General features: G+C 60.0%; 1 protein-coding gene across 21 annotated transcripts in view; it reads left to right on the top strand.

Annotated features, from left to right (window-relative positions):
* The window catches only part of OBSCN (obscurin, cytoskeletal calmodulin and titin-interacting RhoGEF), a 158,580-nt gene that overhangs the window by 122,456 nt on the left and 12,863 nt on the right, over positions 1-23,261 (top strand). For 18 of the 21 annotated variants that reach the window (XM_040454421.1, XM_040454422.1, XM_040454423.1 and 15 more), the window contains 24 exons: positions 503-581; positions 794-918; positions 1,051-1,248; positions 1,676-1,708; positions 1,922-2,020; positions 2,267-2,485; positions 2,801-2,873; positions 3,084-3,151; positions 3,849-3,968; positions 4,101-4,240; positions 4,593-4,793; positions 4,903-4,985; positions 5,164-5,337; positions 5,937-6,093; positions 6,342-6,458; positions 6,555-6,719; positions 7,072-7,230; positions 7,340-7,517; positions 7,950-8,063; positions 12,837-13,004; positions 13,216-13,318; positions 13,482-13,611; positions 14,470-14,578; positions 22,041-22,325. In XM_040454421.1, coding sequence (XP_040310355.1) covers positions 503-581; positions 794-918; positions 1,051-1,248; positions 1,676-1,708; positions 1,922-2,020; positions 2,267-2,485; positions 2,801-2,873; positions 3,084-3,151; positions 3,849-3,968; positions 4,101-4,240; positions 4,593-4,793; positions 4,903-4,985; positions 5,164-5,337; positions 5,937-6,093; positions 6,342-6,458; positions 6,555-6,719; positions 7,072-7,230; positions 7,340-7,517; positions 7,950-8,063; positions 12,837-13,004; positions 13,216-13,318; positions 13,482-13,611; positions 14,470-14,578; positions 22,041-22,325 — 3,297 coding nt within the window. Of the gene's footprint in view, positions 1-502; positions 582-793; positions 919-1,050; positions 1,249-1,675; positions 1,709-1,921; positions 2,021-2,266; positions 2,486-2,800; positions 2,874-3,083; positions 3,152-3,848; positions 3,969-4,100; positions 4,241-4,592; positions 4,794-4,902; positions 4,986-5,163; positions 5,338-5,936; positions 6,094-6,341; positions 6,459-6,554; positions 6,720-7,071; positions 7,231-7,339; positions 7,518-7,949; positions 8,064-12,836; positions 13,005-13,215; positions 13,319-13,481; positions 13,612-14,469; positions 14,579-17,486; positions 17,530-18,897; positions 18,901-19,256; positions 20,964-22,040; positions 22,326-23,261 lie in introns of those variants that run through there. The other 3 variants (XM_040454439.1, XM_040454437.1, XM_040454438.1) reach the window with 3 other exon arrangements.

A 23,261-nucleotide genomic window follows, 5' to 3' on the forward strand; every position in this document is an offset into this window, starting at 1 on the left:
CTAATGCCATTGCCATGGTGGGGGCTCCGCTGTCAGGAGCTCCTGACTCCCTGACTACCTCCCAGAGCACCCGCTTTTGACACCAGCACACTGCAGGTTTCCACATTTGAGGTCAAGGGGACACGAACATCCTGCCTACAGCAGAGGGTGAGTCCAGACCCTGTTACTCCTTCACGGCTGGCTGTATATGTCACCCCTTGTTCCCTAGTGGGGAAGACTGGAGGATACAGCTGTGGCTGCTCTCTGCCAGTCACAAAGCCCAGCATCACCCAGTATTGACAATTTGTTGGGACTTGCAGTTAGATACAGGCCTGGAAACATGGAGACACCTGGGGTGTGGAGGGGACACCGTCTACCATGTGTCCCATGGCCTCTCCCCCAGGAGTGTCAGTGGCTCCTAGGGATGGGCTCGCACTGAGAGCCAGGTGGCTAGCCTCTGGTGGGGGGCCATGCCTGGGCAGGTGGGGCACAGAGCTCACTCTAGCCACTGTTCCTCTCCCAGTGACCAGCACGGACTATGAAACTGCAGCCGATGCCACGGAGACCTCCTCCTACTTCAGCGCCCAAGGCTACCTGTCCAGGTAGAGGTCCATGTAGACACAGGCAGCACCCAGCAGGCTGGTGGTGCAGGCCCAGGGGGGTGGCAGTGCTGGCCTGGGCAGACAGAACCTGAGTCCTGGAGCTCTCAGCCAGGCCCTGTCAGTGTCCTGCCAGCAAGCAGGGGTCTGCAGGAGCCATCCAGGCCTGACCCCTTGCTGGTCCACCTCATGCCCCTTCTCTGTTCTCCCACCAGCCGGGAGCAAGAGGGCACGGAGTCTACCTCAGAGGAGGGGCAGCTGCCCCAGGTGGTGGAGGAGATGAAGGACCTCCAGGTGGCCCCTGGCACACGCCTGGCCAAGTTCCAGCTCAAAGTGAAAGGTGAGGAAGAGAGACAGATTGCCCGGAGCGCCATCTGGACAGTGGAGGCTGGGTGGGCATGGGGGCCGGGGGTTCTGAGGGCAGGGCGCGCTGGCCGGGGGCTGTTTGCTGACCAGTCCCCTGTGGTCCCAGGCTACCCAGCGCCACGGCTGTACTGGTTCAAAGACGGGCAGCCCCTGACGGCTTCTGCACACATCCGCATGGCTGACAGGAAGACGCTTCACACCCTGGAGGTTGTATCTGTCACCAAGGAGGATGCCGGCCAGTACTCAGCCTACATTAGCAACGCCGTGGGCGCCGCCTACTCATCAGCCCGGCTGCTGGTCCGAGGTGGGTGCGGGGGACTGGGTGTCCCCACCTGGGCAGTGCAAGTGGCCTGGGTGGGGGCAGGCAGGCAGTGAAACAGACCCACAAGTGTGGGAGCACCAGGAGACTGCGGAGGAGGAGGTCAAGAGTCACTTTTGGAGGATGGGTATGAGCTCCTTTGTCCCAAGTTCTGAGCATCGCAAGGTGCTCCCAGGTCACGCCAGAGGGAGTGGCCGAGGGACCCAGCTCTGCCCAGGCTTCACTCGCCCTTCGGTGCCACCCCACGTGCTGGCTCCAGATCAACGCCCACACTCTTGGGGCCGTGGAGGGTTGTGTGTATGAGAGTGGGTGGGACACCCCTACAGACTCCTACCCCCAGCAGGTGCACAGGCCCAGAGGAGGGAGGCCCCCTGGTGCTACAGGCCTGACTTCCATTTCTTGCCTCTTTCAGGTCCCAAAGATCCCGAAGAGAAGCCAGAATCAGGTGAGCCGACTCAGGTGGGCAGAGGTGGGTGGGTGGCTCAGCAAAGTGAGTGAGGGACACAGCGTCGCAGGTAGAGGAGGGTGCACTGTAGGCTGTGGAGACCCAACCTCCAGATGGGATGGGGCTGGGACCTGGGGGGGGGGGCTTGGTGCCCCGAGGATGGGGAGCAGGGGTTCGACATGCATTCATCACCAATGCTTGCTGTTTCTCCAGATGTGTACCAGCAGCTGGTGCCGCCCCGATTCCTGGAAAGATTCACCTCCAAGAAAGTGAAGAAAGGCTCCAGCATCACCTTTTCAGTGAAGGTGGAAGGTGGGGCCGTCCTACTGTCCTACCCCTTGACAAGGACAGCCAAACCCAGGATCAGAGCGGGCCCCGCCCCCTTCCTACCTAGGACTCCTCCCTCAGGATCAGAGCAGGGCCCCTCCCTCTTCCCACCTGGGACCCCTCCCCCAGGATCAGAGAGGGCCCTGCCCTCTTCCTACCTAGGACTCCTCCCAAGGCCCTTCAGTCTTCCCATCTCCCCAAGTCTCCCTCACTGTTCCCTCCTGCCCACAGGGTGCCCGGCCCCAGCCGTGCACTGGCTGCGGGAGGAGGCTGAGCGAGGCGTGCTGTGGATTGGCCGTGACACGCCAGGCTACACGGTGGCCAGCTCTGCACAGCAGCACAGTCTGGTCCTGCTGGATGTGGGCAGACAGCACCAGGGCACATACACCTGCATCGCCAGCAACAGCGCTGGCCAGGCCCTCTGCTCCGCTAGCCTGCACATCTCTGGCCGTGAGTGGGCGTGGGTGACTGCGGGCAGCTGACCTTCACTGAGCCCCCGACCCAGAGCCCTCTCCTGTTGGCCCCCTGAACACAGAGCCCCATGGGCCAGCTCCCACCCCTGTCTTGTAGGCTCTGCATAGCTGGATGAGACCCTCCTAGAAGCCTCCTGCCCCCCTGAGTGTTTTCCTCCTGGGCCCCACTCCACCTCCCAAGGGCCAGGGTCAAGGTCCCTGCTGGGGGGTAGACACCCTGGATCAGGTCCCCGCCAGAATTGTCTCAGGGCTGTGGGGCGTCATCCTGAGGCTCACCCTGTTCTCCTGACAGTGCCCAAGGAGGCAGGGGCAGCAGAGGAGCATGCTGGGGTGAAGGAGGCCCTCATCTCCACCTTCCTGCAGGGGTGAGTAGGGGAAGCAGGTCAGCAGCAGCAGGCCTGGGAGTGGGGCGTTGCCGCCCTTGGGAAGGAACCCCATCCAGACTGCAGCCCAGCCTTGCCCCTCAAGGACTCTGTGGCTTGGGCCAGGCACTGTCCCTCTCTGTGCCTCAGTGTCCCCACTGTAACACCAGGGCTTCGGCTGAAGCATTCCCTCAGGATGCCCCTCCCCTTTAGGACCCAAGCCGTCTCCACGCAGATGTCAGAACCTGCAGGTTTCACTGATCTTGCTGGGCAGAGGAAAGGTATGGGCTGATTGGGAGCAGGGAGCAGGGTGGGGGTCGATGCACCCAGTGCAGGGGTGAGGCATGGAGGAGGCTGCTCCAGGCCCACAGCTGCTCCAGAAATACCTGCTCATCCTCTCTGGGCCAGGGCTTCCTGCCCTCTCCTGGGCCTGATTCTGAATGCTAGTTGGTGTCAGGGCCATTTCTGAGCCTTGCAGATCTGACCCTTGGCTCACAGCTCACGCCCAGTGGGCTGTGTGGATGCCTGGCCTGGACACAGGTGGCAGTGATGGCTAGGTGAAGGCAGTGCAGGAGGCAGGTGCTGGGCATGCCAGCATCCAGACCTGATCTGTCCTGGATTCTCCCCCGTTCCCAGCAGGGTCCTTCGGTTCATTTCCTGGCCACCTGCACAGGCCCTTCTGGCACCTTGGGGTATTTGTAACTTTTTAATGGAAAGCAGGGAGTCTGCACAGAAGTAGAGAAGGGAAGGCCATGTGCTCTGTGTGCTGGTTGCCCACCTTTGGGGTCACTTCTCGGCTGACCCCCCCTCATCCAGGCAGCCCTCATTCACTCTTGACCCGACCCTGCAAAGCTTCCAGCAGTGATGGCCCCAAGTCTGTGCATTCCTCTGCACTGCTGAGACTTGAGCCCAGGTCCAGGCCTGGAGAGCACAGGTCTGCAGGGCCTGCAGCTAGCTGAGCCAGCTTCTGGTCCCCAGGAGAGCCCATGGCGGTGGAGGCCCGTAGCCACTTGTCCCTGGCCGAGGTGGGCACAGAGGAGTTCCTGCAGAAGCTCACCTCCCAGATCACAGAGATAGTGTCGGCCAAGATCACGCAGGGTGAGGGCGCCGCTGGCTGTGGGGCGAGGGTAGGGGCAGTGACTGAATTCCCTTGTCCACGCACCCTGGGGACCCACGGGGAGGGGATATGGGCCAGGCCCTTCCTGGGCATCACATGCCCTATGCCCCCAGCCAAGCTGCAGGTGCCTGGAGGTGACAGCGATGAGGAATCTAAGACACCGTCTGCATCCCCCTGGCATGGCCGTTCCCGCCCCTCCTCCAGCGTCCAGGAGTCATCCTCGGAGTCGGAGGATGGGGACTCCCGTGGCGAGGTGCTCTGATGGGGTGGGGGGGGGGCAGGCAGTGGGCAGGGCACCGGTGGGGGGAGGAGTGGGAGCACAATACTGCCACCTGGGATGGCCTGGACCCCTGGGCCCTCTGGGGTGGCCTCACTGCCACCCTGATGGGATTTCCATCAGCAGAGTTGGGTTGAGCTTGTCCTGGAACTTCTGGAACCTCAGGATGGCTTCTCCCCCAACGTGATGCCAGGCACCCCGCAGCCTCAGGAGGCCCGGCTGGCTCCAGTCTGGGTTTTCCCCGCTCTGGGGTCTTTGTGGGGGCTGTGGGGGTCTTGGTAGGTCAGGCTGGCATCCCTCTGGTCTGACTTGGCATCACCCCCCCCAGATCTTCGACATCTATGTGGTCACGGCTGACTACCTGCCCCTGGGGGCCGAGCAGGATGCCATCTCACTGCGGGAGGGCCAGTATGTGGAAGTGCTGGACTCCGCCCACCCGCTGCGCTGGCTTGTGCGCACCAAGCCCACCAAGTCCAGCCCCTCACGCCAGGGCTGGGTGTCCCCTGCCTACCTGGACAGGCGGCTCAAGGTACCGGATGGCTGGGGCGGGGTCCTGGGATGGACCCCTGGGTCCTCCCACAGGGTAGGGCTGGGCCAGAGATGGGACCACCTGCCACCATCCCCCACTTTCTCACCAGCTGTCACCCGAGTGGGGGCCCACTGAGGCCCCCGAGTTCCCAGGGGAGGCCGTGTCTGAGGATGAATACAAGACAAGGCTAAGGTGAGGGTCCGGCAGGCAGGGGCAGGAGCGGCTTTGTGGCCTCCAGGTAGCCTTGGGGGTGCTGCCCACATTGCCGGGCTCGTTCTGAAGGTGGGCGGTGGTGGGCTGCATGGGAGGAGGAGGCCGCCCGCCCCGCCTCAGGAGCTCCTGGGTCTCTCCTCACCCCATCCCCTCCCAGCTCCATCATCCAGGAGCTGCTGAGCTCTGAGCAGGCCTTTGCGGGCAAGCTGCAGTTCCTGCAAAGCCACCACATGCAGCACCTGGACCGCTGCCCCCATGTACCTGTGGCTGTGGCCTCCCAGAAGGCTGTCATCTTTCGAAATGTGCAGGACATCAGCCATTTCCACAGCAGGTAGGTGGGTAGGCAGGCCCCACGGCTGCTCCGGAGCCCCCAGGTGTGCACACAGACACATGCACATGGGCCAGCCAGGCATGCACAAAGGTACAAACACACGTGACAGTCACAAGTGCACAAAGACGAATGCATGCATATCAGTGATGCATGCGCACACATACTCACGCATGCCTGAGAGAACTTCACTGACTGGGTTTACCCACTGGCGCACCACACCCCTGTTTAAGGGCACAGATGTCCCTAGGAACACAGGCATGTATACCTGGCTCGCCCACAGAAGCGCCTGTAGTATCCTTGCCTGCTGCCAGCACCCATATGTGAGAACGCTCCAGAAACTTCTCCAAACACATGACAGGCACGTCCCACGACATGCACTTCTGTGTACACAGACACAGGCGTGCATACCTGCATTCAGACGCACACTCTGACACGTGTGGGCATGCATGTGTACACGACACACACACGTCATGTGTGCAGATGTGGATGCCCTCACACACCGCACCTGCAGCCTCTCCAGCCCAGACCTGGGCAGCAGCCTGTTTCTCCCCCAGCCTGAGGGCTCGCCATCCCCCTGACCACTGTCCCCTGTTCTGCAGCTTCCAGAGGGAGCTGCAGCAGTGTGACACGGATGACGATGTGGCCATGTGCTTCATCAAGAACCAGGCGGCCTTTGAGAAGTACCTGGAGTTCCTGGTAGGCCGCGTACAAGCCGAGTCTGCGGTGGTCAGCACAGCAGTGCAGGAGTTCTACAAGGTGCCCCCCAGCCCATGCCTTATAGTTTTCTGAGAAAAGCAGGGCCCCTGAAGCTCTGGGCTCAGCTTCAGAGGGTGACATCGCGGGGGGCAGGAGGAGGGTGTGAGGCCCACCGGAGGGAGGAGCAGTGCACGTGTATGCACATGTGCATGTACCCCACGCCCCAGCCCTCCAGCTTTCCGCCCTGGTAACACTGGCCATCAGGGGTGCACATGTGTGTCCCCAACCCCGTGCTGCGGTTCCCACAGAAATACACGGAAGACGTGCTGTCAGCCTTAGACCCCTCGCAGCCACCACCGCCGCCCCTGCAGCACTTCCTGGAACAGCCTGTGGAGCGGGTCCAGCAGTACCAGGCCCTGCTCAAGGTACAGGGCTGCCGCGTGGCCGCCCTCCCTGGCCTTGGTGGGCGGTCAGGCAGACGGGCGGGCGGTGGGGCTCGGGCCTGACGCCTTCTCCCCCAGGAGCTGATCCGCAACAAGGCGAGGAACAGGCAGAACTGCGCGCTGTTGGAGCAGGCGTATGCTGTGGTGTCGGCCCTGCCGCAGCGCGCTGAGAACCAACTGCACGTGTCGCTCATGGAGAACTACCCAGGCACCCTGCAGGCCCTGGGCGAGCCCATCCGCCAGGTGCTGGGCGCGGTGGAGGGCCTGGCGGGGCCACGTGGGTGGGGGGAATGGGGCACGGTGGAGGGCCTGGTGCGGGGCCATGTGGGTGCGGGGTGTGAGGTGCTGTGGAGGGCCTGGGCAGGGCCATCGGGTGCGGGGTGTGGGGCATGGTGGAGGGCCTGACAGGGCCATGTGGGCGCCGGGTGCAGGGCAGGGTGGAGGGCCTGATGGGGCCACATGGATGCGGGGTAGAGGACATGGTGGAGGGCCTGGAGGAGCTATGTGGGTGCTGGGTGCTGGGCGCGGTGGAGGGCCTGGGCGGGGCCATGTGGGCGCTAGGTACCGAGCTGACTGAGAGCCAAATGCTCCCCAGGGCCACTTCATCGTGTGGGAGGGGGCGCCGGGCGCACGGATGCCCTGGAAGGGCCACCATCGGCATGTCTTCCTGTTCCGCCACCACCTGGTGGTCTGCAAGCCCAGACGGGATTCCCGCACCGACACCTTCAGCTATGTCTTCCGGAACATGATGAAGGTTTGTGGGTGCCCATGGAGCCCAAGTGGGGCAGAGGGGGTGCCGGCTGGGCAGGGAGTGTGGAGTCCTGCTTCCAGACAGTCAGTTTGCATCCCGCCTCCCCCCACAGCTGAGCAGCATCGACCTGAATGACCAGGTGGAGGGTGACGACCGCGCCTTCGAGGTTTGGCACGAGCGAGAGGACTCTGTGCGCAAGTATCTGCTGCAGGCACGGACGGTCATCACCAAGAATTCCTGGGTGAAGGAGATCTGCGGCATCCAGCAGCGCCTGGCCCTGCCCATGTGGCGTGAGTGTCCTGGCCATGGCAGTGCTGCCAGATTGGGAGCCTGAGCCTGACCTGAGTACAGGAAGCCTCGGGGTTCACACAGCCCCCCACCCCAGCACAAGACAGGCACCCAGACTGTTAGGGACGTGAAGGAACTGGTAACCCCAGGTCGGCTTCCCCACCTAGGACAGGAGAGAGGATCCCCTTTCTCCGCGGTTCTTTGTTACCCATCCAGCTTGCCTCACTCACCCTGACTCCCATTGGACCCAGGTCCTGGATGGAAGGTCACAAGGGGTGGTGTCCATAACAATCTCACTCTTTGACCTTGAGGCTTCTGGCTGTGCCAGGGATGCACCAAGGACTTGGGAGGGGGGGCTATCCCACCCACCAAGAGCTCAAAGCCTGTGTGTGTGTTGTGTGTGTGTGTGTGTGTGTGTGCACGCGTGCACCTAGAACCCCCAGATTTCGAAGAGGAGCTGGCAGACTGCACAGCCGAGCTGGGTGAGACTGTCAAGCTGGCCTGCCGTGTGATAGGCACACCCAAGCCCATCGTCAGCTGGTACAAAGGTAGGCCCCTGGGGCTCAAGGGATGTTGATCCTGCACCAGGAAGAGGCGCTGGGAGGGAATCCATCCCGGGCAGGGGCTGGGGAATGAGGGGCGGCCTGCTGGGGGGCTGGGCACAATCACCACCAGCCTGGGTGGGTGCGTGGGTGGACGAGGTGGGACAGAGTCAGAGGGCGTGCACCCGTGATCCCGACACAGTGATCGTACCCACCCCAAACCCACTCCTTAGGTCTCCGAGGGCTCACACCCTGTCCCAGGTACCAGGCCCTGCCAAGGGGTGCTGGTCGTCTAGGGGAGGAGACAGATGGCAAACCAGGAGACAAACATGTGGCATGAAGGCGACACGGCCAGCTAGAGAAATGAGGCAGAGGGGGCAGCTGGCAGGCCTCCCTGGTGAACATTCAGGAGCTCTGGGTGGGCAACCAGGAGGCCAGGAGCAGGGAGAGGGCACTGAGGCTGGCTCTGTGGTCAGGGTCCCCAGGAATACCCCCATTCTGGCATCAGCTGCACTTTGGGGGTCTCTGGGAGCATCTCCACTTCTGACATTCTGGGGGTCCATGGGATCACCCCCACTTCTGACACCAGATGCAGCTTGGGGGTCCCTAGGACCACCCCCACTTCTGACACCAGATGCAGCTTGGGGGTCCCCGGGGACCACCCCCACTTCTGGCATCAGCTTCACTTTGGGGGTCCCCATGACCACCCCCACTTCTGACACTGGCTGTATTCTGGGGGTCCCCAGGGACCACCCCCACTTCTGGCATCAGTTGCACATTGGGGGTCCCCACGACCATCCCCACTTCTGACACCGGCTGTATTCTGGGGGCCCCCGGGACCAGCCCCACTTCTGGCATCAACTTCACTTTGGGGGGGTCACGACCAGCTTTGGATTCAATGAATCACCTGAAGGACTCACAGAACTCAGCAGAACATTCCGCTCAGGGTGTGCTTTATTGCAGGAAAGGGAAAAGCAACATGGGGAAGGGTCCCAGGGTCCCCCCACCCAGTGGTCATGCAGACTGCATGTTCCTCCCGCATGCATGCGTGGCAGCACTCAGTCTGGCCCTTTGGGGACATCCCTCTGAGCCTTGTGGCTTGTGGCCTTGTGTCCAGGGCCTCTGTTCGGGGTCACTCATGCAGGCACAGGTGACCTGTCACGGCCCCTGCAGAGGTCAAGCTAATGACATGTGACCTTCAGCCCCAGCCCTAAACCACAGTGTAGTACAGCCATCTGACATGGTCCAAGGCCCCCAGGTAAACTGAGACACTCTCACTGTGGGTCACTTGGGCTGGCAGACAGGTCTCCAGGTCCTCAGTTCAGTCTGAATAACCAAGTCCAGTCCCAGTTTTGGGGAGCTGTCCCAGGGTCAGGCCCTCGGGTTGAGCAGCCAGGGGCACTGGTTTGTCCTTCATGGCTGAGGATGGGGCTAGAGCGGATACTGGTGGTGTTGCTGGGACACAAGAGGGGCCTTCCCCGTGTCCTGCGGTCAGAGCCACAGGCTGAAGCTGGGGGACACAGGGACTGGTTCCCGTCAGCAGTTTGGGAGAGCGGCCCCAGGGTCGTCTTCTGGAGGGAGGCCCTGCAGCCACCTCGTCCTGGGGTCTGAGGAGGTCCATCCCCAGCTGCCTCCCCTGCACAGAACCTGGGAGGGTACCTGTCCATCCAGCTGTCCCCTCATGGCCAGACCTTTGACCTGTGAGGACGGGTTCATACCCTCCATCCTGGGAGGGACAGAGTGGTTCATACAGTTTCCTGGAAGCAAGAACGAACCCCTGGGGCCACCTGTTTTGGCCAGGCTGCCTCCAGGAGGGTGTGCTGGCCGGGGCCCACGTCCAAAGTGAAAGGGGGACGTGCTGCCCAGGAGTGGACAGTGAGTGCTCTGGAGGGGATAACTTGGCTGGGGATAGCTGTGTCCAGTGACCAGACTGCCTCCCCAAGGGGTGGATGGAGGAGGTGGGGGCAGCCACATGGTCAGCCCGTGTTGACACATGCTGTCACAATACACGCAGCGCACACAGTCATGTGGTAGGGACAGAGCTGCTGTGACCCAAAGCAGCGTCATGGCAGGAAACCCCACTGGTAGCTGACGGAGACACTGATTTGCCAGGATGGGGAGTCCGCCCCCAGCCTGGCCTCTGAGCGGTGTCCCATGCAAGAACCTCACCTCGTTCACCACCCCAAGGAGGGGTCTTCAACTGACTGGTCTGTAGCCTCTCAGGCTGTGTCTTTTGCAACAGTTTAAGGCTGGTGGGCACATAGCAGTCTTCACTGGGAAGAGCATCGCCAGTGTAGCCACACAGTTGGCCCTGAGCTCTGCCCATGGAACTGGGACCCGGCTCCCCGCCATGTGGCCTGGACCGCTGCTGCGCTCACTGCATAGCCTGGGTCTCCCCTGAGCTGGATGATGGGGCGGGGGAGGGGGAATTGGAGGGAAGGTCCCCTAGGAGGTTCTGTCCCAGTACCTGAGTCTGTAGGTGGGGGTCCCCTTTGTAGGCGTCGAAGAGGTAAAGGTTGGTTATTGCTATGGAGGAACTCAGCGTGGGGAGACTTCTGACTTGCCAGCCAGCAGAATGGCAGAATGTCATGGGTGGACGCTTCCCATGTTAGGAGCAGAGAGGGGCAAGTGCTGACCCACCCACAGGGGCCACATGCCCAGAATGGAGGGCCCCGGACACGAATCAGAGACCTCGCCTCGAGAATGCGGAGAGGTCCTGGTGCCTGCGTGCCTGAGGGTGGAAGAGCAGGATCCATTGCTCTGCACGGGGGATCCCCTTATACAGCAGCCTGTCTACACCTACTGGAGCCATAGGAGCAGTTGCCTTTGCCCAGCCACCTGCTCCCTCTGGTGGCTGCTGCCACCTCTGCGCTGGAGAGTCCACACTGGAATGTCCCCTCCCCACATTCCCTCTGGCCCGCGAACTGCATACCGCAAACATTGGGTCCAGAGGTAGAAGTTGCAGCCACAGAACTCTGACTTGGCCTCAAGGTGACATTCAAGTCCTGTGAGTGGATGCAGGTGCTGTGAACATCCTACCTCTCCCTGCCTGGGGTCTCTGGGCACAGGGGACCAAGGCTCACCTGTCAGGTCAGGGTGGAGGAGCAGGAAGACACAACACACTTCCACAGCTCAGTAATGTCCCGCGTTTGGGGCTCATCCAAAACTCCGTCTGGAGCAGCGTCTCTGCAAATACTGTTTTGGCTTCGGGGATGTTGACTTAGCAGCCACGTCACATCACCGTCTGAGGCTCTGTGCCCCTTGGTTGGCTGGGGACCCCCCGCAAGGTGGTGACCTTGCTGATGGGGCTCCTTCTGGCCCAGAGCAGCAGTCACATCCCCCAGCCTTTCTCAGGGCCACCTGTCAGAATGCTCCTATAGCCCTCCACTCACCTCCGCCTCCTCCAGCCTGTCACAACATTATGGATGCCACGCAGGTTCCGCCAGCCCACAGGATGGGCATCAAAGTCTCCCTGTGGGGACATGGCTCCTCTGCTGTCATCCGAAGGAGTCCTTCACAAACTTCCGGTGCCTGGCCTCCCAGCCCAGGTGCTGGCCCTCCTGCCTTCTGCCCATCCGGACTTGGTGACTGCACCCAGTATGGGCTCTCGTGTTTGTTAGGAAGCCAGTCAACGTCAGGCGTCAGGAGGGAGCGTATCAGCCAAAGCACCACCCAGAGATCTGCTTTTGACCCTGCTTCTCGGTGCCCAGACTGCAGCCTCCGGCCCCACGGCTCTTCCTCCACAGGCCACGGCGGTGGCGGGGGTGGGGGGGGTGGGGAAGGGGCGGGGGGTGGTTTCCTGCCCAGTGGACCTCGTGCTGTCTGCCACCGACTCCACAGACCTGTCATGGGTCCTGTTACCTGGCCCAGTGGGGCCTTCTGTTTATCTTCCTCCTCCTCTCGCTTCTGGAACACCTCGTCCCTGACCGTGTCCCTTCTTGTCACCGAAGCATGAAGGGTCTGGGGTGTTTCCCCACTTGGAAACCACGAGGCCAGCCAGATACAGATAGAAAACAAGGCCTTCTGGCTGGAGCCGCATATGCCAGTCCCCACGTTTGGGGGCCAGATGTTAGCTGCAGGCAGTGGGTTGCCCCCCCAGTGGAGAAACCTCAGGTTTTAGGAGACGCTGGACTTCTATGGGGCTGCTAGCAGGCCTGCCTGTGTCCTCTTCCCCAAAGTGACTGGGTCACTTGACGTGGCTTAAAAACAGTTGGCACGGGTTCCTCTGAGTTAGGGGTCACGATGCTGCTTATGAACTGTTATTTAAACAGCCTCATTCAGCACATACAAGGTCCCCTGTGAAGTTTTAGGTATTTGTGGAGGACACAGTTCCTTGCGGGGGGGGGAAAGATGCACCTCTCCTGGCCTCCACGCAGGGGAGAATCGCATGATGGCTGGAGACATTCAGTTGGGTAGTGATGAGGGACATGGGCAGTGTCTGAGCATGTCTATTGGGTGGGGTCCCGGGGAGTAACGGAATCAATGGGCAGATGAGTGAAGGTCTGTGTGCCAGAATGAGACATCGTCTGTTGGGGCCAGGTCCCTCTTCCCGGCCCCTACCTCCAGCAAGGAGCCTACTTTGCAAGGCTGCACAGGGGACATGGAGGTCTGGGGAAGGAAATGGCACTCTGGGTCAGCTTGGCCAGCCAGGCTCCCCGCCAGGGGTCCATGCTCCAGAAGTGCTCCTCCATCGCTGCCCCATGACTGCAACCCCCCAGGCAGGCCAGCCTCCTGTCCCCAGCAGGGTCCCCTCCGTGACAGCCCTGCCTTCCTTTCCAGACGGGAAGCCAGTGGAAGTGGACCCTCACCACATCCTCATCGAGGACCCCGATGGCTCATGTGCCCTCATTCTGGACAACCTGACTGGCGTGGACTCCGGCCAGTACATGTGCTTCGCGGCCAGTGCTGCTGGCAATGCCAGCACCCTAGGCAAGATACTGGTGCAAGGTGAGCCCTAGGAGGGAGGCTGGGGTGTGGGGCATCTGGACCCTGCTCTACCTTGGGGACTCAATGGGGGGCACAGGCCTGCGGGTGGGGCTGATGGTGGCCATGTGGATTCCGACCACATCTGGGGAACTCACTGGTGGAGTAGGGTCCCTCTCCATCATGGTGTCTCTCTCTATATCTCTTCCCCTTCCACCACTCGGTGGCCCCACAGTACCCCCACGGTTTGTGAAAAAGGTCCGGGCAGTGCCCTTTGTGGAGGGAGAGGACGTTCAGGTCACCTGTACCATCGAAGGTGCCCCACACCCCCAGATCAGGTAGGCCAGGCAGTGTGGGGGCTGGGACAGGGTCTGCTGGATGATGGCAAAGTGTGGGTGGGCTCCATGTGCAAGCCCAGACTGCAGGGGGGGGGGGCGAGAGGAGGGTCTCAAGTCGGGGAGGCTGGGGTGGCTCTGCCTCACACTGTAGGGTTGGCCATAGGTGGTACAAGGACGGGGCCCTGCTGACACCCAGCGGCAAATACCGAACGCTGAACGAGCCCCGCAGTGGCCTGCTGGTGTTGGAGATCTTGGCGGCCAACAAGGAGGACCTGGGCCACTATGAGTGCGAGGTGACATGGGCAGACATAAGGGCAGCTGAGGGGACTAGCTTGGGGCCTCCCATCACCCAGTGTCCCTGATGAGGGAGGGACCCTGGCTCCCCATCACCCAGTGTCCCTGAACCATGATGAGGGAGGGACCACAGCCCCCTATCACCCAGTGTCCCTGATGAGGGAGGGACCCCGACCCACCATCACCCAGTGCCCCTGAACCATGATGAGGACAGAACCCTAGCCCCCCATTACCCAGTGCCCTGATGATGGAGCGATCCCTGGCCCACGATCACCCAGTATCCCCAGTGAAGGAGGGGATCTCTGGCCCACCATCCAGTGTCCATGACAGGGGACAGGGACCCAGATGGGAACCCTGGGTGGCATCCTCTTTTCTCCCAAAGCCACTTGCCCACCTGCAGGGCCAGGGGTGGTCTGTGGATGGTGTGTGCAGGCTGTGGCTCTTCCTGGCTACAAGCCCCCTCTGTGTGGCTGCTGTTGGCAGCCTAGGTGGGGCCTGGCCCCTATGGAGGTTCCTGTGGGAACACACAGACCTGAGCCGGCTCCGGACCCATACTGTCTGATTCAGTCACTACTGGCCACATGCAATTTGAATTGAAATCAATAAGTTACCTGTAGGTAAAGATTCGGTTCCATGCACGTGCTTGGGCCCATATTGGCCACCACACTGAAGTGTGTAGACAGTGTCCCCAGTGCCTAGGAAACCCTGGGCAATGCTGGGTCTGTGTGGGAACCCTTTCTTTGGTGATAGGCTCTATGCCTCTGGGACACAGCCAGGGAGGGCCCCCACTACAAACGACCTGCATGGTCCCCAGGGAGCTGCAGGCTCTAAGCAGGCTCCTGCCATCTGCCCTGCAGTTGGTGAACCGGCTGGGCTCTGCGAGGGGCGGGGCAGAGCTGTGCATGCAGAGCCCAGCTGTGCGAGCCCGGGAACAACGTCGCAGAGAGCAGCTTGCAGCTGTGGAAGGTGAGTGCTGTGGGGCTGGGTTGGGGGAAACTACCAGCTTTTCCAATCAAGGTGTGCTTCTTGGAGGAGGGGCAGTGAGGGCCAAGGAGGGGTCTGGCTGGGAGAGGAGGGGATGCAGAGGCCATGGAGCAAGGGCTGGGTCCCAGCGCCCTACTGGGGCAGCATGAGGTGAGCCATGAGCCCAGAGCTTCAGCAAGGCTGAAGGGCTGCCCTGGGGGTGGCATCTTCCTCACCATCTCTGGGGCAGTAATGAGTGCATAGAAAGGTCCTATCTGGGCCAGGCAGGCTGCTGGACAGTAGCCAGCCAGGCCTCGTGATAGCTGGCATCAACATTAGGTAGGACAGCTTTGCCGTGTGCAGAGCACAGGGCTGCCGGGTCTCAGCTTGGCTCCCAGGAGAGGGAGTGGTGTTGGGGTTGTGTTGTTCATGGGAAAAACAGAATGCCGTGGCTCTGCCTCCGTAACCTGGCTGGGGGTGGCCCCTGGGGTCCTGGGATGTGTCTCACTAGGGGGAGATGTGCTTTGGGGTGGGAGGTGAAGGGTGGGCGGCAGGGCACCTCACGCCTCCACTCATACCTGGGTCCAAGATCCCAGCTGGGCCCAGCCCAAGAATGGCTGGGATGGGGAGGGTGGCAACTGGAATCTGTTCTGGGCCTGCTCAGTCCCAGAGAGCAGCCTGATGGGGCAGGGTGCAGCCCCAGGGACAGCTTCTCCCAGTGCAAGTATCCCCACCTGTAAGGTGGTAAGTCTTCTGTTCCTGGAGGCATACAAGCAGAGGCTTGACTAATACCTGGTGGAGCTTCAGCTCCCACAGTAGGAAGGGCTGGAATACATGTTCTCCCAACTTCTGAATGTTGGCTTCTGTGATGCCTTGGGCTACTGGATCCAGTCCTTCCTGGGGCCCCATGCCTGGGCGCCTCTATCTAGACCCTCCTACAGTCAGCCTACTTGGCACCTGAATTTTGGCCTCACAGCCTTTGAGACCCTCCACAGCCATCACAGAGAGGGCAGGGGTCCTTGTTCCTGCCCCCCAGAGGATCCTGTGATGTCTGCAGGCACCTGCACTTCCCGCAGTGTAGCATCTTATGTAGGGGGGGTGCTGCATAGGGACTTCAGTGCTCCCTCTCAGGCTGGCAACAAGCATGTCCTACAGAGGCATTCACTTCATTGTCATGATGGGTCACTTTCTGTCAACGTCCGACGGCTGTGGAGTCTGGAAGAGGGGCAGCCTCCTGGTGCCTCACATCCAAGAAGGCGGGTTCTCACAAACCCAGGATTGGAGCCCAGCGCCTACCGCTTCCTAACCCTATCCTGCCGCTTCATCTTTAACCTGGTGGCTCTATGGCCAGCACGGCCCTGGCCAGCCTTGTGGGGTGGGTGCTGCCCCCTCGCTTGTGGAACCGCACTGGGCCAGGAGCCTTGCTTCGCACGGCTGCACCTCTCCAATAGCTGCCAGTACTCACTGGAGCTTAGGGCCCATCAGGTGCCTGGCCAGTTCAGGAACAAAAGCACCAGGCAGCCAAGACATGTCCTGACTACCACCCCATAGAGCAGCAGGAGGGGACCCCAGTCATGGGGGGGGGGTGAGGAGAGGAGTTCTGCACACAGGGTCCAGTCTGCAGGTGGCAAACAGGCTGGCTCTCTCTGGCCCCAACTTAATCCTCACACACAGGGCATGTTGGTGCATTCCATTCTCTCTCCCAGGGGGCTTCCCTCTCCAGGAGGCAGTTAGCACAAACACGCACATGTACATACATACATGCATGTGTGCATGCACATGCTTGTGTGCACACATATACACAAATAAATGAGGCTCCCAAGGGCCATACGGATACAGCTGGTACATTTAATTCATGTGCATCCAATTGGAGACAAGTTTAAAATACTCTTGGTCATCTAAAAGGAAAATCCTTTTTCTATATGGCACTGTAGCAAAGCCTGAAATCCCACACATGAAGCCAGGGTGCTGTGTGCCCCAGGCCATGCCACTTGACTTTTTTGAGCATCCCACTCAGCTTTGTCCCTAGAATGGCAAAAGGGACTGTTGAGACCTAAGGGTACTGGTAGCCGCTGACTGCCTGCTGTCCAGCAGGGTGTGGTTGGGAGGGGGCATCTCTGTGGCAAACCTGGCCCTTCCCAGAAGTTGCAGAGGAAGAGACCTTGAGACAGGTTGGAATAGGTGCTGCGTGGTCCCAGATGAGTCCTATCCTGTCTCTGGTACTCTGATCCTCCATCTGCTGGCTCCAGAGGGGTAGAAAGGTAGGGTAATCAAGGCAGTTGAATTTGTAGGTAGCTTCTATGGGAAGACCTAAATTTCTCTACTCACTTAGAGCTCAGGACCCTGTCCAGGCATTTCTGGTTGCTCCTGATGGGATTTTCATGGCCTCATGCTACAAAGCTCATATATGCCACCTCCCTGGAGAGATGCCTTTATTCTTTAGGAATTTTTATAAAACAGGGACCAGCCATCCCAGTCGCAGTTTGATTCCCATGAGCCATTCCTTTCCCCACGCCTAGCCTTCAGTTTTTGTCTGAGCAGTGGGACCTTAGGTTTGACAAAATCACAGGGCTCCCTGGCACATGAGCTGAAGAAAGAGCTGGAATTTCTGTGTGGACTGCCCAGATGGGGCCCCTACTCTTGCTACGGTCCCTGAAAGACCCTCATTTCCTCATGTTAGACACATTTGATGTTCTACTTCCTTATCCCCCAGACACTCAAAGAAGGCTCTGTCATCTCCATTTCAAAGATGACAACTGGGGCTTCAAGCTGAGACAGATAGGCCAGGCAGGGCTTGGATCCAGTGCTCCTAAGCCGAGCAGGTTACTACACTGCCATGCCATTCAAACAGCTCAGCTCCTGAGCGCTGGCTGATCTGTAACCCTGGCTATTCCGACTGTTTTCTTTGTAGTCACTGAGCAGGAGACTAAAGTCCCCAAGAAAACCATCATCATGTAAGTGCAGGCGTGTTCCTAACTTTCCTTCTGACTGCAGTGCCCCCTGCATGCCCACTAACCCACCTGGACCTTGCCTGTGTGGCCTGGCCACCTGCTTGTCTGACTACCTGCCCATATGGCTTTTGCTCACCACGCAGACTGCCAGCACTTTGCAGAAGCTCCAGAGGGGACCCACATTCCCCTGGGGTCTTGACTAACTTCACACTTCACAGCTCTCTCTTACAGGGCCTCCATGGCTCCATTGCTTCCGCAGGGTAGACTTACTCTGTATACTTCACAGCAGTACACCCAGCTTGGACCCAGAATCACACCAGTTAGTTTGGAGCCGGGACTGAGAGCTGTTTCCCACGGTGGGCCAGAGGCAGAATTCTACTCAAAACCCTAGAATCTAGGACATTTCTGTCCAACAGAGCTTTCTGTGATGTTGGAAGTATTCTCTATGTTGCACACTACAAGAGCATCCACTAGCCATATGTGGCTGCCAAGTATTTCAAATGTGTCAAGTGTAACTGAAGAACTGAATGCTAGATTTTAGTTATTCTCATTAACTTGCATTTAATTAAAATAGTGTAACCCTAGTGGGCAGCACAGCTCTAGGTCCCTTACATGTCTCCAAGCCCAACCCTAGCCTTAGGGAGATGGGGAAACTCACGTTCAGGGAAGAGGCTTGCTCAGGGTGTCTCATGATTGGAAGCCAACGGATAACCCATTTCCCCGGTGCCACGCCCGCCATCCCTTTCTTTGGTGCCTTCAAGGCTGGGGTTGTTGCTACTTAAATTACACAAGAGGTTTGGAGCTGAGTGAAACCACAGAAGGAAGAATTGGTTTTGACCTGGATGATCGGGAGGACTTCCACTAGAGGGTGTGTGCAGGTGGAGATTGTGGAAAAGCTTGCAAAAGCCAGGAGGCAAGAAAAACTGGTCTAAGACCAGATGGCTGGGAAACTCTGGTTAGTCCCCATGGACCTATGACCTCCTCAAGGGGCCTGAAGTTGTCCAAGTTATGGAGAATCTTATCATCAGACATTTGGTCAGATCCTGGGTTAACCCTTCCTCGACTTCCTCCCTCCTCCCCCAAGGCACATTGCTGCCCCACAATACATGGGGTAGTAGTAAGTACCCCATCCCTGGAGCTATGCGACTGTGTCTGAGCTTTATACAGATTAACTCTATGTTTCATCCATGAAAGGAGCATCTCTATTATTTACATCTTATGGATGGCTCCTGCTCTCTGAGGGCTCACTGGGGTAACCCACATGATATAAAGCATAAGGCACTGGTGGGATGGACAAGGAAGCCCATATGGCTATGTCCCTGCATACCTTCCCATTAACTGCACAAAGAGCACTGGGATCTCCGAAGTGAGATGGTCATAAATGGAGGAGAGACTAGCACACAGAGACATTGTAAACCAGTCTCAGTCTGGGGTTTTGAGGCACCTTGTAATGTGGAATGGCCCTCCCCTGATGCCTCAACTCTTGTTTTGAGATATGCACGCTAGAGTTTGAGGTTAGCCAGATGGGGCTTTGTGCTTTGTTTCTTTGGTTCTCTGTAGGTTCCAGAGGTTGGGCTCAAGGACATGTGTAGGAGTTTGTGCAGTGTCACCACTTGCTTGTGAGGACACTAACCCAATCACTCATGTGGCCCCTGCATGTGCTGATGGTGTGGGCACTGAGCAAGGCTGCAGGTCTCTGTGCCCATTTCCTCTTGGCCCTCTCCCCGCAGAGAGGAGACCATCACCACCGTGGTGAAGAGCCCCCGTGGCCGGCGCCGGTCCCCCAACAAGTCCCCTTCCCGCTCGCCTTCTCGCCGCACTGCCAGCCCACCCAGGCCAGGCCAGTTGGCCCCCGAGGTGCTCTACTCACTGGGGGCCAGCCAGCCTCGAAAGCCTGAGGTGGAGCCAGGCTGGAGGCCCACTGTGCCCATGCTGTACGTGACGGAGCCTGAGTCCCACACACCGGCCCTGCCCCAGGGCACGAGGCCCCAACCCAAGTGGGTAGAGGTTGAGGAGACTATTGAAGTCCAGGTGAAGAAGACGGGCTCCAGGGGTGCATCTCCTGCCAGAGAGGCACCCGACAGCTCCACAGGGCTCCTCTTCACGATGTCAGGTGGGACACCCACAGGAGACCCCAATGCAAATAATTCCAACAACAAGTTACTGGCTCAGGAGCCCCAGGCCCAGGGCAGAACCATAGTCAGTGCTGGAGAGCCTCTCACCTTCTGCATGGACGCTGGGCCAGAGGAGACCCCTGAGCCTTTCCCTCCCCAAGCAACTGAAGAAGAGGCTCCCCTGGAGGAGATGGAGGAAGGAGGTGCCCTCCTGACAGAGGAGCCTCAGGGCACCAACAGCCTTTGGAGCCGTGACCCCAAGGTCCTCACACACGACGGCCGAGTGCTGACGCTGGCTGACCTGGAGGATTACGTGCCCCGGGAGGGGGAGACCTTCGGCTGTCATGGCCCAGTGCCCAGCACTTCTGATGACCCACCCTGCGAGGTCTCTGTGCTTCAGAGAGAGATCAGTGAGCCCACTGTGGGGCGGCCTGTCCTGCTCAATGTGGGGCGTCCCCTGGGCCCACGAGGCCCATCCAGCTTTTTCAGTCACCGGGAAGTGTCTCCGTCAGGGCCTCAAGTCCTTGGCCCCAGTGGAGTCTCCTTCTGTGTGCAGGAGGTGCGGGCTGGGGGTGCTACCTCCTGGAAGCCGTCCTTCTGCACCCAGGTCCAGCGGTCTGCAGACAGTGGCCAGAGCAGCTTCAAAACAGAGGTTTCCACCCAGACAGTCAGCTTTGGGACAGTGGGTGAGACGGTCACTCTGCACATCCACCCAGATGGGGACAAGGCCCCCAGCCCCTCCCAGGGTTGAGGCCATAAGCGTCAGGGGCTTGGCTGTCAGGCACCCTGATGTAGCCAGTGTGGCTGTGTGGAGGAAGCCAGTGCCCCATGGATATGTGTGCTCTGATCCTCCCCTCCACTCTCCAAGAACTCAGGGCTGGAGCCTGCCTGCCCCTTCTACCCCAGGCACTTGCTACCTCACAAGGCCTGGTCTGGCTGAGGACACTGCACACAGATCTGGAGTCTCAGAAAGTACAGAAGCCTCTGAAGAGTACAGGCTGGAGAGACTCATGGAATGCAGCTCTGGGCTCAGGGCTCTAGACATAAGTCAGGGACACTGTATCTGTCTGGCCATGTTCACAAGGCCGGGATGTCAGGTTTGTCCTGTCTGCTCCAGGCTAGGGTCCTGGTCTTCCTCTCAGGTGGGGGCTCCCCAGCCGCATCTTCACCATGAACATTTGTCTTGGCCTCTGGGAGGCCTGTGCGGGGCACAGCCCTGCAGGCCCTCCTGAGCCTTTCTGCAGGGTGGACCAGGGTCTGTGCATGGGAAGTGGCCCATCAGATGGCCCCAATGATGATAATAAACTGGTTCCCTGCACTGTGTCTTCTCTGCTTTCTTGCTTCTCTGCCTGGTGGCTCCGGCGACTTGTTGGGGAGGGCCTTCTATGTCTGGTCCTGGGGACCACCAGTAGCAGCCCTTGGTGGGCACCTGACACCAGCCTGTGGGTTCTGGCCCATCCTAGGGTCCCTTGGTGGAGGCGTGACAGCTCGCCGGTGTAGCTTGCTCACACAGGCTGTGTGGCTGGTGACAGGTGCTACCTTGTGACAAGACTAGTGGTCATTCCCAGCCCTCTGGAGGCTGAGCAGCCCTCCCTGCCATCTGTGCTGGGGGGGTTGTTGGTGAGATGGGCACAGAGGTTGTGATGTGTTTGGGGTCTGTTGACCTCCTTGGACTGGGGAAGGATGAGACGCATGTCCCAGTGCCATTGAGGGCACACAGACAGCAGACTGACTAGTCGCTTCTCCAGCTTGGAGGGTCTGAGGATACAGAAGATGAACAAGAGAAAAAGTCTGGGGTGAGGGGAGAGCTCCAGGCGGGGGGACCTGCTGGGAATGGAGTGGTAGGCATCCCTGGGCATGTGTGAGGCTGTGGTGTGACCATAGGAAGAATGGCACCAGGAGCTAGAGGCAGGGAGGCAACAAGGATACAGTGGCCTCAGTGGGGCTAGGCTGCAGGTGGAGGGGAGGCCGCTGCCATGCATGGCTGGCCTGGGAGGGCAGGAAGGACCCCTTGGCCCCTGACAACATCAGGCTGTTCCCAGGCTTCCCTAGAGTGTGGGGCTGGGTTACCTTGGGCCTGGGTGGCCCAGTACCCTGGGGTCTGGAGTGGACCATGGTGTGGAGGTCAGTCCCAGGGTGAAGGTATGGGATGAACTGAGACTGAGGGGCAGGACCAAGACAGGGCAGGTGTCCAGACCCACCTGTGCCCAGAGGAGCCCCCATGTTTTCAAAAGTCCTGGGCTCACTGCCTTGAGTGTGTGGTGGGTCAGATTGGTGGGAAGGGCAGCTTGGAGTCAGCTCACTGGGGCAGCCTCTGAGGACTGGGACAAGGTTTCTGGCGCCCTCTTCTTGGGCCCAGGCCACGCCTCACCCCTACACGCTGACCCGCCTCTCCCACAGATGCTGCTGCCCCTCCCCCAGTTGCCCTGGAGCCAGCAGACAAGGAGATCACGTCTGTTCCAAGGATGCTGGTGTGCCCCGAGGCTCCAGGACCCTCCACAGGGGACCACGCTGGCCCCATCCCTGGCCCTGGGGGGCCACCCAAACACCAGGAGGCTGGCCCCAAACTCCTAGGCACGGAGGTTGCAGATGCATCTGGTGAGGCCCAGTGGCCTCAGGCTGACCACAAAGTGCCACCTGCTCTCAGGGTCCCCCCTATGCTGGCTTCAACCTTGGCCACCCCAGGTATCCATCCTATTCAGGTGAATGGGAAGAGCCCTGGGGACCCTGACATCCCAATGGCCCCATGCACTGGGGGACCTGGACAAGGCCCAGGTTAGCTCAGCCTCAGGCTCCCCAACTGTGAAGCTATAGGCAGGAGGTGGGTGCTGGGAGGTTCTTCCCACCCTGAGTACATCTGTCCTGGAAGCCAGAGGCTTTGGTGGTTAGCCTTGGGCACAGAGCCTGAGTGCCCTGTGCTTCTGGGTAGGTGAGAAGGAGCGGGGGAGGAGGGGGGGAAGAGGAGGAGTGGGAGGAGGGAGGAGAAGAAAAAGGAGAGAGGAGGAGGTGAGGGAGGAGATGGAGAGGAGGAGGGAGGGGGAAGAAGAAGAGAGAGGAGGAAGAAGGAAGAAGAGAGAAGAGAGAGGAGGAGATGGAGGAGGGAGGAAGGGGGAGGAGGAGGGAGGAAGAGAGAGGAGGGGAGGGAGGAGGAGGATGAAGGAAAGGGGGAATAGGGAAGAAGAGGGATGAGAGGGAGGAAGAGGAGTAAGGAGGAAGAGGAGGGAGAAAAGAAAGGAGGTGAGGGAGGAGGAGAGGGAGGAGAAGGAGGAAGAAAGGAGGAGGAGGGAGAGGGAGGAGGAACGAGAGGAGAGGTAGACCCCCTCACCACCACCCTGGCCTGATGAGACCCCCCCAGGGATGCTGCCTTGGGGCCCCTCCCCCCCAGAAGCTGCTGCACCTGGCTGTCAGAATGGCCCTTGTCTGGGTAGCTGGGACCCTGTTGCGTGGCTGCTGGGCCAGGCCAGAAGCTAGGACAGGAAGGTGCATTGGCTCCTGGGCTCTGCAGGGAGGTCAGGACCCCTGGGTTTTGAGGAGGGTAGTCCCTGTCTGTTCTTACCCACAGGGGCCCTGCGCTCCCACAGTCCCTCCTCCGCCTTGTGCTCCCACCCTCTGGGCCTGCAG

The sequence above is a fragment of the Herpailurus yagouaroundi genome, unplaced genomic scaffold (assembly GCF_014898765.1).
Source record: "Herpailurus yagouaroundi ecotype Mexico unplaced genomic scaffold, PumYag 212, whole genome shotgun sequence".
Lineage (NCBI taxonomy): Eukaryota > Metazoa > Chordata > Mammalia > Carnivora > Felidae > Herpailurus > Herpailurus yagouaroundi.